Here is a 15,282-nt window from a genome sequence, read left to right as displayed (position 1 = left end):
AATTAAAGCAGTCATACACACCACAACTTCCTGAGCCATCCCATATCGCACCAGTCAGCAATAACCTTTACAGAAAAACAACTTAACTCACTGAGCTTTGGGGAAAAGGAGAGAGGAGGAAGGGAAGACTCCCCAGTGTTCTCACTTTTCATCTCCTGCTCTTAGAAATGTTAAGATTTCTATAAGAAGTATTTACCTAGAGCTTTCAAGGTTACTGTGGCATTGGTTTTTCCAAAAGAGTTTTCTGCTTGGCATGTGAATTCTCCAGAATCATTAACTCCCACTGAACGGATGTTCAATGTTAATTTCCTTTCGTATCCATAATCACCCAAATTTCTGCTTTTGCTTGTAACAATCTGTCGGTAAAAAACAATTAACATCTAAAACACTGTGTGTGCATCATCTTTCCTAGATAAATTAAAAATAGAAGTAATTATAACTTTGCTATATTAATATTCATAACTTTAAACCGGAATAGTAAGCCAGCACGACAAACCTGTCACTAGAATCTCTCCATGCAAAACAAGTGTGTGATCAGCTGCCTTTGGGAGATAATGTCCTCTCCTAAGTTCTATCCCCTTCCCTTTTTTTTTTTTTTTTCTTTTCCCCTCAATCTCCCTTCTAAGGCAAGAACGTGGAGGGACATGGAGTGGAGTGAATTTGGGGCTATGCTCACCTGCCCCAAGAGAGCCAAATGGAGGAGACCAACCCAAGACAAGAAGAACTAGACCTCTAGCTTCCTCAAATGTTCCAATTACCTGATGACAAGGCTGTCGTGCCCAAGGTCAGACCCAGATCATTCTGGCTAGATTTCCAGTACTAAGGTGAGTATTGGTGAGAGGATGAGTAACCAGCTGAAAGTTTTATTTGCACAAACAGCACTTCTAAACTGCAGTGCTTGATGCAAAATGATCACTGGGTCCTGACTTTCCTAATGCTCAGGAGCTGAAGCTCTTGTATGAAGTCATTGCATCTCAGAAGTGTCGGTCACCCCTCAAATGGTGCCAGAAGTTCAGCAACTCTCTAATGGTTGCAATGCTTCCCAGTGAATGACAAGAGAGAATTTAAGGTCCTGGGGCTTCATTTTAGCTATGTTGCTCTATGTCCAAGGCCACAGCATCTCCCAATTGCAGGCATGCTGCAGAGAGCCCTGTTGGCAGCAGGCTATACACAGCATCCTCCCTCTGGCACCCGCTCTGATTCTTGGTCCACAGCAATATAAATTTATTAATCCTAAAGGAAACTGGAAACCTCATTCTCTTAAATATGTCACGATTCTATACACATGCACAGAAAAAAGCAAATGCTTCGAGATGTTGACTTTAGTCTCTGTGAGAACGTTCAGTATTGTTGGAATGACTGACAAAATTTACACTGATTAAAGCAAATGCAGAGCTGGACTTGTTATGATTTTCTAATTGATTATTGCAATTCTTGGATGTTCCAAGAGATCCTAGACAAATTAAAGCTTCTCAATGCAATTTTGATTCCTCCTGACTTATAATAACCACAAGAGAAGTATATTCAGTATGGATATGCTTGCTAAGCAGTCAGTCTCCTAATTTTCCGAAGTGGTGGTAACTTCAGTCATACAAGGAAAAAGCATTTTGGTTTTTTTCTCTCATCTACTCAGGACAAAATGTAATTCTGAATCTACTGAAGATGAAATTTATGTGTTCTCTTCCAATACAAAATTTAATTTGATAGTAATTCAAAGATAGCAGCTCCTACTATTTACTAGAAAGGTCAGAAAAGTCAAAAATATTGGGAAAATACTTTTCTTGTGGCTTTTAGACATTAAATAAAAAGTTATAAAGCACAAAAAATGAAAAAAAAATTCATCAATCTGTAAGACAGGAAAGGGAGGGGAATGAGAGAATAAATTAAATTCTCAGATGAAGGTCCTGCACAAGAACAAAAGCAGATCTGCATGTCCCAAGCCACCTTCATGTCACTTAGGCCTTCTCAACATTCAGAGCTGTGGGGTGGGATTTCTGGAGCAGCGAGCACTTAGCAAGAACAGCTTTGCCAGAGCTGGTGGATTATCTAAACACAGCATGCCCAGCCCCAGGGAACAGGACTCCTGTTTGTTATGTGCCTGAGGAGATGTGATTTATCCAAATATCACAGGAGTCTTCCATATACATGGGCTGAGAATTATGTATTCTGGTCACTAAGATTAGCAGTAAAAGAGCAGTCAATTAGCATGTGAAAGTATATGGTAGGAGTTACTAAAAAGTCTTCACAAGGGCTTTTAATTAATTTAAATTTCAAGGTATACCCAGAAGATCAAGAAGCATTCTCAAGAACAACCCAATGCCTGCTGCTCATTTCAAAGCAGCACAGCTGGCAGCACACTGGCTTACCAGGGAAGGGGATCTCTCTGCCCCTTTTCAGCAGAATAGTTGCACTGCCTGTATCAAACTTCTGGAGCACTGAGCCTCTCAACAGTTTAATTTGGTGATGCCAGTCAGTAACTTCATCTATCGCTGGCAGACAGAAGCCAGTTCACTGGTTCATTTTTCAGAGCTTTTCCAGTTAGTGAGGCACACCATGAAATTTAAATGAATTAATCATTCCTATGAATGCCTACTACTATTCCTGTCACGCACAACCCCATGCTAATTAGCAGGTATTTTACTCTTAATGATAACAACTAGAATATGTAATTTGCAGTCCATGTGTTGAGATTTGCAGCTCCCATTGATTGCAATGTGATGTGAAGGCACTCCACACTTCCGTATTTAGGAAGCCCAACAGAGGTCACCTAAACTTCACATTGAGGAGCCTAACTTTAATTTCTTTTTGGGAAGAGAAAACCCATGCAGATGCTTTTCCTCCCAGCCATCCTCAATGGCACAGGACAGTTGTTACCCTCTCACCAGTCTGTGGGATGCTGAATCTTTGTAAATGCAAAAATCCAAATCAACACAGCATCAGGTACCCAAGACAAGCATGTGAATGTCTACAGAGAGTCTGTGTACTGTGCTGAGGCACACATGATACATGAATTAAAGGAACTTACCCCACTTTTGTGAGAAATCCAACTAGCTTGTACACTGCTATCCACATCCGTGATTATGCATGTAACTTCAAATTCTTCCCCTTCTTTGAGAAGTTCATAGCTTTTTGATAAGGTGATGACAGGAAGAGTTTTGTGAACTGGAAAACAATTTAGAAGTTTATTACTTTTCACTAGTCTCAGCTCTTCCGGGGAGATAAAAATCAACAGTCATTAATTAACTTTCCAATAAAATCAAGGCTCTGAGATGTATTCACATTTTTTAATATATTACACAGTTGTTCCTTTACAACAAGCACATTTTTACTTCAACCTTGCTTCAAATTACACTTAAAAGTTAGATAATACTTGTTAGAGCATAGCAACTTGCATGAAGAAACCTGAATGATGTTGATCTATCAAAGAGACTAGTAATTTTGTGACAGTGATGAAAAAGTAGCACTCTGGAACTGAAAACACAGTGAGGATCAGTCACTGAAGAACAGCAGGCCAGCACAAACTGCAGATTTTAATTACAAAACATTGCAGCCAACAGGAAGTACTGTCAGACAGGTCCCTGAAAAGTTCCTGATGGACAGCCCAAGAAGGACAGGTGCAGCGCTAGGATTTCTGCACGCCTGTGCCTGAAAGCACCACAACCTCTGTTCACAGTGGTGGCTCACACTGTGTCACCCAAGAAGCAGGTGGTGACATGCAGACGTGGGGTAGCTGTACCCTGTTCTGCTTCAGGATGTCCTTTGTCAACAGTCAGGTGAATCGGAGGACTATGTGTCTCCTGCCTCTGCAAGGCTCTTCAGCTCTTCCTCTGTTCCCTTCGTGGTTTGTTTTTCTATTTTCATCACCCTTTCTTCAAATTTTCCTCTTTTATTATACTCCAGTTAACTTCACTCTAGGGCTTTTACATAAGAAGACAAACTGTGAATGTAGCATGTATCAGACAAGGTCTTCCAGACTCTCTTTCTGCCTTTGACACAACTTTTGCAGTTATCTTAGGTAAATTGTACAAAACTTAGGAAAACCCCATGCCTCTCAGCCATTCGTACTTCAACAATAATGTTTTCCTCATGTTCCTGTAAGAAGCTACAGAAGAGAACAAAGAAACATGTTTGCTCTCTTCAGATATAAAGGCTCACACAAAATCCCCCTCAGCACTCAGCAGTACCCAAGTGACAGGAGGATGCCAGTGCAGAAGGCATTCGGTGTTCTCATCTGCCAGAAACGTCTCTGGACATCCAAGAAAAAGCCCCAAGTCCATAAAGCCCCTCATTGTTGTGAGAAGGGCTGTGAATAAACACTCCCTGTGCTGTAATAGTTGTTGTGTGTCTGAGTACTCCTGCAGAGCTCCCTGTTTCCCAGATGCCTCTTCAGTCTTTCTGTTTCAGAAGCTCACATCTGAGGGTCTGAGTGCCAGGGTTGTAACTACAAAACATTACCCACCAAAGCATCTCCAACGCATTTAAATGTTGAGCCAAGGAGAAAGTGGGAGTTTTCTTTGATGAGCTCAGTGAAGACCAAATACTACATCACACTAATTACAATACTGAGAGTGACAATGCTGAATTTCCAAATCATGATGAAAAAAAGATTTAAAGTTGTCACAGCAAACTCCACACTAGAGATGGTCCTCGCTCCTCAACCTCTTGCCCCAGCTCCAAACAGAATGGGCAGGTTACACAGACCCTGCCATGGAGCAGACGCCAGCATGTGTGTGCCCCCATCACGCCACAGGGCAGCCCTCCTTCCCCAGCACAAGGGGACGTGCTGCTGTGGCCTGGCCTCAGCTCCCAGCCCTGGCACGGTGCAGGCAGTGGGGATGAGCACACCAGCCTGCTGGCCCGAGCCGTGCTCCCCCTCTTTCGGCAGCAGCCTCAGCTGCAGCAAGAGCAGCCTTCATTCCAAGCGTCCAGAGCTACACGGAGAACAAACTCATTTGCTTGCCCCTGAGGAGATGCCAAGCCAGCCTGGCTGGCTGAACTGCTCCCTCCACTTCCCTCCTGGGTATTTACCCAGCCCAGAAATGACACACGGGGTAAGTGCAGGCTCCAAACTGCCCAGACAAAACCGGCCTGTGAAGTCTGGCTGACACACATCTGGCTTCTCCTCCTTCCCAAACCCACCGAAGCACCCAGCCCTAGGGCACAGGGTGTGGGAAGGTCAGCTGTAGGGTAGCACCAACAGGTTTGCCAAGCATAGTGCTGCATGAGGCAGCTCAGCCACAATGCACTCCTCATCATCATCTGTGCATATGGTTGCTGTTCATCTTCACTCAGCATCATGAAGACAAAGACCTTCTCCTTCCATAAGCCCTGCATGTCCACCAAATCCCTCTTCTTCAATGCCATCAGTCAGTTCCTGCTACTGTCACTTGTGGGTAACAGACACAGGAGTCAGGCACTGAAACAATTTTGCCTGTGCAAACTTGTACAAACCTCAGGGTGCTGGTTTGCCCTCAGAATTTAACAGCATAATCAATGTTTCTTATAATGATGAAAAAAATGCCTGGAAATCACCAGGAATAGAAAATAAAGCTCATCATGGCCAAACCTTCTGGGCACAGCCTCAAGCTAAGTGTCATGAGATCAATCTGTGCCCTGACACAACTTGCCCAAAAGAAGTTTTCTGAGCTCACCACTTTGCTCTGGACAGCAGTGGGGCTTCAGAGCCCTTCTCTACACCTCCTGGGAATCAGGTTCTCTACAAGAAGGCAAAAATCCTGTGTTACCTGGTCTCACATTCAAGAAAATCTTCTCCGATATCTTCTCAACTCCATTGTGCTTGGCCAAGCACTGGTAGCAGCCCTTGAACGACCTCTGTACGTTCTTTATAACAATGCCTTTCTGGGGATTGGGAATGAACGTCATATTTCTGGGGAGACGTTTGCCATCACATTTTTTCAGTGTGAAATTCGTAACATTTGGGTCTGTTAGTGGGCACACTAGCAGGATGTCACTGTCTTCTTTTCCATAGATCAGAGAATCAACAAGGAAGAGCACATTTGGATCTGTGAAGAAACACAAAGATCTGTCAGACAAGCTGGCATGGGAACTTCTGATTACCCTAACTCCATGATTGGGCACTTGTCAAAGAAAGTTTTACTTTCAGCCAGTAAAACTGAGTATTGCCTAATTCATGTTTACCAAGAGACATAAAATTTTCTCCTAAAAGAGCAGCATGACAGGAGACTTGCAGTAGCATTCAATACCAGATACACTGAAGAATCATGTGCACTAAAAATAATCTTACTGCCTTTTTATTTGGAAATGGAGGGCATTTTTTGCCTTGTTTAGGTCCAAAATATCCCCACAACAGTAAACAGATTTTCACAGACCACTAGAAGTAATTTGCTTTTAGCTAGTAGCAGGGCTGTAAGGTTTCATGCCCACAGGAGGATTTGAAAGAAATTTATGAGCAAATGGAAGTTGAAAAGCACCTAAATTATGGTTTTCACTTCTGTAAAATACATAATCTAAATGAACACACATTGCTACCAGAGGAAGCAGCAAACAACTTCTCTCTTTCTCCCTGCTCCCTGAAAGCAGAGATTATTTTTAGCCTGCTTAGAAGAAAAACTGGGCACACAAACAGCACATCTGATTGAAAAATAATCATGTAATCTTTCACAAGGTAATTTTTCTATAGCATTTCATCTCAGCCAACCACAGCACACAAACATATACTTTAAACCCTTCTACAACCAAAGTTGAAGCCCATGATATGTCATGACCTTGAAATGCTAAGAAGCTGGCAAACACAAATATAAAGGAATGTGTGATGACAAACACTCTGTAAAAGTTTATTTGAGATTCCATCTGCCCTCTCTACAGAGTAGAATGAATTAGAAAAAAAAAAAAAGAGAGAGAAAAGTTTTCTTTCTTTTTTGCAAACACGCTTACAACTTGAATGATTAGAGATCAACAAGCCATGGCTTACCAAGGAAGACACAGAGAATTTGTTTAAGATGATGGACAATGTGCATCTGGTTTAAGACAAGAAGTGCCAGGCTGAAAATGAAGCCTGGGATGTTTATGTAAGCAATTCACTACATCAGGGGTTACTCATCACTGAACAGAGAAGTTAGTGGCTGGTTTCTAGCCTAGCATGAGGATGTAGCTTTAGCTGAATTTGATATTACCACCCCAGAAGCCCCACAAACTACAGGTTTTGAACCATCAGTCTAGAATTAGAGGATGCAGACTACTAAGAAATGAAGAAACACCTAAATAATTTCTGATCAGAACCAAAAGGTGACATTTTGCACACAGAGTTCTTAAAAGAAACGCTATGACTAGCTGTCACTTCTGAGCAGAAAGAGGATGGATTAAAAATGTCCCTGCTAACAGATATAACTGATTGCTTTCTACTCAGTCCCCCTTTCTGCAGTATGGACAGAACCAAGATATTTTCATTAGGCAGAAAGTATGCCTCCCTGCAACAACAACAGCAGAAAATGAATTTTTGAGAATAGCAGGAACAAAGACCTGTTTCAATAAGAGCTGACATTGCAGGCAAAGCCTTGACTGGAGCAAGGATTGCTGAGGTGCTCCCCTTACATCTTCAGTCCCCATCTGGAAGGGAACAGCACAGTGAGAAGACATGAAAGGACTTCCTATAAAGAATCCAGACACAAACAAGGCTGCTCATGGTCATGTTCTTCCTTTCAGGCCATCTTGGGTTGCCATGCAATCTTGTCCACCCCATGGACATCTTGGGTTGCCCTTGCCTTCTGGGCATACCTCAGGTTTCCAACACAAGATATGATAGTGCTTATCAGTGCTTCCATCTGAAAAGACTTGAGATAAAAATCAAGAGATTTTTCTCTCTTATGCAGGAGTCTTAACTAGGCTTGCTTGGATCAGGAAAAAATATGGTTTTGTAGATGCAACACAGGTATTTTCTGCCAAAAGAAAAAGGTGAAGCAGGTACACATCCACAGTCTCTCAACACTGTGTCATTCTTGGTCACAGAAACAGAAGAAATTTGGATTTAGTATGTTCAGAAGAACGTAAGATATCAACAGATGCTACCATTTTAGGTATCACTATGTAGGATCGAGGTTCTTGGTCCTGTTCTCTCTTCACTCCCACCTTTACAAGCAAAAAAGTATAACGGGGTGCTTGCGGCAACCCCACAAGCAGCAGAGCATATGGCAGCATCTTCCAGGTGATATGTCATTAAACCACACCTGATGCAAAATTAGGGTCAACCTCACAAACATACTTATTTCACTGCCAGGAACTTGTTAAAGTTAAGACTGCACGTTTTTCACACAACTGAGAAAAAAAGATAATAACGTGCTGTGCATGAACACAACTTCACTGATGCTTTGGTAAGCATGCTCAGGAGAGCTGCCTGCGATCCTGAGGTGAAGGAGTCACTCATGTAATGGAAGGCAAAAACACCTCTATGATCATAGCTGTCTGAGATAATTACCATAACCTTCACAAAAAAAATCAGGGTAGGTAAAGTGAAGATTGTTTACCACATATCGGTAAAATACACATCAGATTTCCTTTAGTCACAGTCTGAGAGAAAAACAGAAAGTCAAGAAAACCTATGGTAGCTGCACGGCTATTTGGGGAACTCAGGAGCAGTTACAGGAGCACTGTTTAAATTTTGTGGCCACTATGCCAGATATCTTCCCTCAAGAAAATAACCTTTGCTGTGCTGTGCTGGTATCTCCCTGTCTTGGAGAACAACCTTGCAGTAATTCTCAAAGGACTAGCAGGGTTCAGAGGGGGCTCTTTGAGACAACCCCTGTTGGTCAAGGAATGCTGTCTTCAAGAAAGGAGATGCCGTAGGAGTTTTTTCCATCAACAAGTTAGGAAGACCACCAAAGCTATGTGAAGGAGAAGCAAAATAACCATTTTCCTAGGAAAGTGCCAGGCATGGTAAACTGTGAGTTCGGTGGCAGCTGATGTAGACATACATCAACAGAGAAGAAATCTGAAGAAAACACTGCACAAAGTAATAAAGGATTGAGGAATGTGTCAGAGCAGAAGCACTTTTTTTCCTGTCTGAGACATTTCTGATCAGTCACAAGGTAGATCAGAAGCTGAAGGCAGAGGAATCATCTCTGTTTGCTGCCTTAGGCCTGGGAGCAGAGTCTCAAAAGACCAAATCCTTTAGGCTGACTGCCTCAGTAAGTTAAAAGCTTGGGACCAAACTTAACATGACTTCATAGTGATGAATGGCATAGAATTAAAAAGACATTTCTACGTATTTCTTGCTTCTTCACTATGTAACTGACTCATAGAACAGAATCAGGTCCACTTAGGTAGTGTCTAGAAAGGGAGCTTGGATAAACTTTACCACAAAATTAATGGGGATGTAAAGAGGAACTCATCCAGAACTTTGCGCTGCTGACGAAGGCCATTGCAAGCAAATCAAAGAATGAGGTTTCTTCCTACTGAACAGGGAGGAAGATTTCTTCTACCAGTGTTCTCCTGCTGTACTTCAAATTCAGTCCGTCCTCCAACGTTTATTGTCCTATTATTTTGGGAGTGGAGATGGAAGGGAGGGAGGGGGGAAGGGGAGGGGTGGGAAGCAAAAATAGTACCTTCACTGATATTTACCTTTAACAAAAACATAATAGGAGGAGACAATACTCCCTCGGCTTCTGCATGTGTATCTGCCTATGTCTCTGACTGTTGCATTTTGGGTGTACCACTCTTTCTCACTGGAACTCCTTGCTTTTGCTGATGGGTCCGAGTTCTGGAAATTCCAAGTCACGGGTCCCTCCTTGTTGCATGTCAGCCTAAATGGCTCCCCTGTATTCACAACCCGTATAGATTCTACATGGGACAGTGCACCACCTGGGAAAAAAAAAGCACAAAATAGAATGTCTGTCAATACAACATTCTCTTTTTTTCTGCAGCAAAATTATTATTTATAGCTGTATATGTGCAACTAATATTTTGGGATTTCTTTCTTAAAAATACTAAGCTGCAACAGCACTGTGCAGTTCTACAGACACCTTTTGGCTTGTAAGACCTTTGGCACACAGAAAAAATAACCAGTGAAGGTGGAAACTGACCTCTAAAAAACCTTTAGAAACTAAAGTTTCAGATGCACCACTTTCTGCAATGTTTTGGCTTCTGAATGGGAACAGACCCAAGCTATTTAAAAATTAAATTCAAGAACATATGAGTCTGATCCTACATGGCAGCACTTTTAATCATTCTTTGTCATTTGCTCAGTATGTTGCCAAGAACTAAAGTTTCCTTGCTCAACAGTTTTCTTTTTATAACTGCTCTCTCATGTATTCAGATGCTCCACTCATGCTCTTGAATTAGAAGTGTCCAGTTTAATGAAGGCACCAGTACATGGTTTCCATACTTGCTTTTTTCTTTACCTGAAGTGCCAATTCAACATTTCTTACATAAAAAACCCATGCAAAACATTCTCCAAGTTTCCATCCCAATGCTACCGAATTAGTTTCTCTGAGGCACCAATCTCCCAGTCACCAAAGCTGCTCTAATTGACTATTTAGCTTCTTTTTCACTGAACACACCCTAACACAATGTTTTAAATGTTCTCACAAAATAAACCTCTGTAAAATTAGCAGCTCCAGTTCACAGTTCCCAACCACTTCCCAACTGTCTACACAGAGAACGGAGCACATTTAGGCTTCCTTGGCTCTAGTGTTAGGGCAAGCTAATGAGGGGGTTGCTGAGTTAGCATAGCCGTAATCTGAAAGTCTTAGTGAGCCTACAAAAATGGAGTTCATAGTTAAAAATCCAGAGGAATTCTCACTGTTTAGGACCTACTTGAATATCAGAAGAACATATGCAAGTATTGAGGTGATTTTGCAGTAACAATCCGTTCCCCTTTCAGAGTAGCTCTTCAGTGCTATGAGTAATCCTTAGCTTACAATAACTGTGCGGTTTGCTCATGTCACACAGTTGTACAAGACTGTACAACATCCATGTGTAGTAGCAGAGTCACGCCAGTGAAAATGCTACTTGCATGCAAAAACACACTCTGCAGCTCCATTCAGAGGCTGAATTTCCCTACCCACACAGATAACAACAGATGTTCAGGAAAAACAATCGGATAATTATTTGGGATGAGGTTATACACTCCAGACTTAATTCACTCATCTCACAGCTTCAGTCTTTCTTAAGGTATATATGGGATTAAGACCAGGTCAGGTAACTGCTCCTCTTCCTGACAAATCTGCCACAGAATAGGAAGCAAAAGATGGCCAGGCCACCTGCAGAGACTAATTACTTTGTTTGTAGTCTGAAGGGAGCCCTCCTTGGAATTAGAATTCATCAGTGTTAAACTCAACTGGCACTCATTCTTCCAGTGTCATCAAGCAATTTTCCACATGAGGTCCACTAATCCTGCATATATGGTTCCATGACTGAACGCATAAACAACCATCCTAGAAATAAAAATTGCCAGAAAAAGGCAGAAAAAAGCAACATTTAATTTCAGATCTGCTACCTCAATGTGCAGGTGTGTGTCTGAGCTGTGGTACAGTAGCTCAAACAAGAAGAGCGAAAAGTCCAAGATCTGAGAAGAACAAGTCCCAGCCAGCAGTGGAATGGTAAACAGGAAAGTTGGAAAAATCCTTTGCCCTGGGCAAAGAGGTGCCTGACAGAAGGGTTAGGCAAGAAGACCTCTGATTTTCAAACGCCTCAGATCAGAGCCAGGAACTTCTGGCATGTGACAAGACAGAGGGCAAAGACCTCTGAGAAGGGTTCCTGAACAACCATACAGGTCCTTCATGGGGACCTCTTTGGAAGACTATTCTGCTCACTCCCCACAGACCACAGGGCAGTTCAAGTGACAAATCACATGAGCTGCATAAAACAGCAGAAGTGTGGTGTACAGCTATCCTGGCACTAGCTTAACAGATGAATCAGGGAGGACTGAGAAAGCAGAATATGTGGACAGCCTTCACTGTCATCACTCCATGCCTGCAGCCAGCAAGGTCTCAGCTCGGGCCCTGCTAGGGAGGCGCTGGACTGGGATGGCCCCCGCTGCCCACAGCACAGTCGTGGGCAGGTTACACAGACCCTGCCATGGAGCAGACGCCAGCATGTGTGTGCCCTCATCACGCCACAGGGCAGCCCTCCTTCCCCAGCACAAGGGGACGTGCTGCTGTGGCCTGGCCTCAGCTCCCAGCCCTGGCACGGTGCAGGCAGTGGGGATGAGCACACCAGCCTGCTGGCCCGAGCTGTGCTCCCCCTCTTTCGGCAGCAGCCTCAGCTGCAGCAAGAGCAGCCTTCATTCCAAGCGTCCAGAGCTACACGGAGAACAAACTCATTTGCTTGCCCCTGAGGAGATGCCAAGCCAGCCTGGCTGGCTGAACTGCTCCCTCCACTTCCCTCCTGGGTATTTACCCAGCCCAGTAATGACACACGGGGTAAGTGCAGGCTCCAAACTGCCCAGACAAAACCAGCCTGTGAAGTCTGGCTGACACACATCTGGCTTCTCCTCCTTCCCAAACCCACCGAAGCACCCAGCCCTAGGGCACAGGGTGTGGGAAGGTCAGCTGTAGGGTAGCACCAACAGGTTTGCAGAGGAAAAAAACACCCATTAGAGGCAGCAGTGTAAAGATGAAGGTCATAATTGACCTGCTACCTGTGGATGTCAAACCATACATATCACTGTGTTGTGTGTAAATGCTGACAGGTTATGCAGTAACAAACCCTTCCCCTTTTGAAGGCCAGCTCAATGGTCCTACAAATACTCACTGCCATGTCCCTCTAATGCGCAGCACAGCTTTGCATGTCCAGCTAGACTGGACATGTAACAGCCAGGCCTGAGCCAGGGGGAACATTTCTCAAAACCCAACACCACTTGCACACAAAAACACACTCTGCAGCTCCATTCAGAGGCTGAACTTCCCTACCCACACAGATAACAACAGACGTTCAAGAAAAACAATCGGATAATTACTTGGGATGAGGTTATACACTCCAGACTTAATTCACTCATCTCACAGCTTCAGTCGTTCTTAAGGTATATATGGGATTAAGATCAAGTCAGGTTAACTGCTCCTCTTCCTGACAAATCTTCCACAGAGCAGGAAGCAAAGGATGGCCAGACCACCTGCAGAGACTAATTACTTTTTGGTTTCTTGTTCTGTCCCCATCTCCCTCTGATGAAGATTTACCAGCGCTAAACCCAAAAGACAAGTCCACCAGCGCATGTTTTTCCAGCACTACCAGAATTTTTCTATGAGTTCCACTAATCCCCTACATAAACTCACATGACTGAACAGATAAAAAAGTATCCCACAAAAAATAATTGCCAGAAAGATTAGAAAAGCATAATTTCATATTCTTATGGAATGTTTATGACTCTTATCTAATCTTTCCCCTAGTCCTCATCCTATCCATTCTGGTTAGGAGTTCAAGTTTTTGCAACACTTACTAGCAGGACTATCTAGCAAAATATTGGTAAGTTTTTAAAGGTAGTAAACAACACAGCAGATCCTGACCTGTCCAGAGGCACAATAAATACATTACGTAGCAGAGCCAGAAAAAAAAATGAGGAAACTAGCACAATGTGGCAAAGTATCACTCATATTTCGATATTATTTTGCTATGGTTCCTTTTGTGCAGTCTATGAATTCTCAGGAAAACAACTTACAAATTCAATAATGCCTTGTGCAAAGGATTGCCAGAGTGTAAAGGGTTTTTTTTTCTCTTGCCTTCTGAAAATAATGTCTCTTCAAAAAAACTATGACAGTTTAGGGACAACCGGTTGTAAACACAATGACTATTAGATTTGCTTAATGTTATGCACCAAAATATCATCTGTCTTTAAAAAGAGAATTAAAATGGTGTTTAGAAAGATGAGAATGACTTTGTATCTTCTTTTTGGAGGAATAATTAAGTGACAGAAATCTGAGAGTTTAACTAACAACTTGTAATCCGGTGCTCTAATCCCCACAGCATGTGTCCATCTGCTCTCTCCTCATCTTTCTCAGGCTCATGTGTAAAACTGCTCCACTTGTATGGCACCCAAGTGATGGGGCTCTTTCCAGGCCCCTGTTGCTCTTGGGGACTCCAGTAACATCAACCATGTAATCACAGCCATGACACCAAGACCCATAATTCAGGAATCAGTTGGGTTGGCAGCGTATATGCAAGAGGTAGTAAGGGATCTCCAAGTGCCAAACCCCATGGGATACAGCGTGTTCTCCCAGAGCTCTGTGTTCATGATCCCACGTGGGATCATGGCTTTACCAGTCACTAGCAGGACTGTAAACTTTCTGAGCAGTGGGATGGAGGAACCCACTGCTGTGAAGTTTTCCAGATGTGGGTGTGCATCCTTACTTTGTTATCTACCCCACACCTGGGCATGCCCCACCCTCTCTGTACCTCTTCACACCTTTGAAAAGGAGGTAGAGTACTACTTCAATATTCAACTGAGCGTCCCCATCTCAGTGAGGCTCACCTGACCACGAGAACAACTCAGGACAAGGAGAAGACAGGAAACCTGTCTTCTGTCCACATGGGTCCTGTGGTCTTATGTGGTGCAGATGATCCCATTGTTGATCACAGATTGTGGATCCCACTGTGACACATTCAACATTCTCCCCACACTGCATTGCCAGAGTACCACACTGGGATTCTGAATGACCCTCTAGAGTTGTCAAGGGCAACTAGAGTGTCTAGTTATTATATGCCAACAAAAATACACTGATAATGGCAAATAAGTCACAATTAAAAAAAAAAAACTAAAATAAACTAATAAACTCAGAGTTGAACAGCCCAAGTTCCTTTTGGATGTACTAAATTTGAGTTCTACAGCTGAAGAGCTTTACTTCCACAACCCTAACTTCTTGTAATATAACAAACTTGGGTTAAAAACTACAATGCTGGGATCATTTGAGAACAAGGCTGTGTAAAAAAAGAATATATAAATATATTTAAATGAAGGGAGAGGGAGGAAAGAGGAGGTGTACAGCAGTTGTGAATTCTGCATGCAGAAGGAACATCTGGAAAACCAAGCTGGAGGAATTAGAAAATCAAACAGCTGTAGATAATACTGATAGGATATGCAGGTCAAATTGCAGGGATATGATTAAGGACAGCAGAATGTTCCTGTAACAATTAAGGGATGTGCAAACAACAAAAGCTCTGGCTAAGGAGTGAACCATCCTGGGAAAAAAATACAGTTTATACTGGAGCTTTTCAGCCTCAGCACAACATTGTTGTAGCGTGGAAGAGCACATCAGGTGCAAGTCCCCATCAAGCTTGCAAGAAACTGGAAACCATCTCCAGCTGCCAAGCAAACAA

General features: G+C 42.9%; 1 protein-coding gene across 1 annotated transcript in view; it reads right to left on the bottom strand.

Annotated features, from left to right (window-relative positions):
- The window catches only part of KIT (KIT proto-oncogene, receptor tyrosine kinase), a 50,270-nt gene that overhangs the window by 27,321 nt on the left and 7,667 nt on the right, over window positions 1–15,282 (bottom strand). The window contains exons 2-5 of the mRNA XM_068189194.1: window positions 9,595–9,890; window positions 5,745–6,023; window positions 3,026–3,162; window positions 197–356 (exon numbers count right to left, since the gene is read on the bottom strand). Coding sequence (XP_068045295.1) covers window positions 197–356; window positions 3,026–3,162; window positions 5,745–6,023; window positions 9,595–9,890 — 872 coding nt within the window. The remainder of the gene's footprint in view (window positions 1–196; window positions 357–3,025; window positions 3,163–5,744; window positions 6,024–9,594; window positions 9,891–15,282) is intronic.

This window comes from Anomalospiza imberbis, chromosome 4 (genome assembly GCF_031753505.1).
Source record: "Anomalospiza imberbis isolate Cuckoo-Finch-1a 21T00152 chromosome 4, ASM3175350v1, whole genome shotgun sequence".
Classification (NCBI taxonomy): domain Eukaryota; kingdom Metazoa; phylum Chordata; class Aves; order Passeriformes; family Viduidae; genus Anomalospiza; species Anomalospiza imberbis.
Note: the sequence above shows the minus strand (reverse complement) of the source record. Positions and strands in the feature narration are given on the sequence as shown.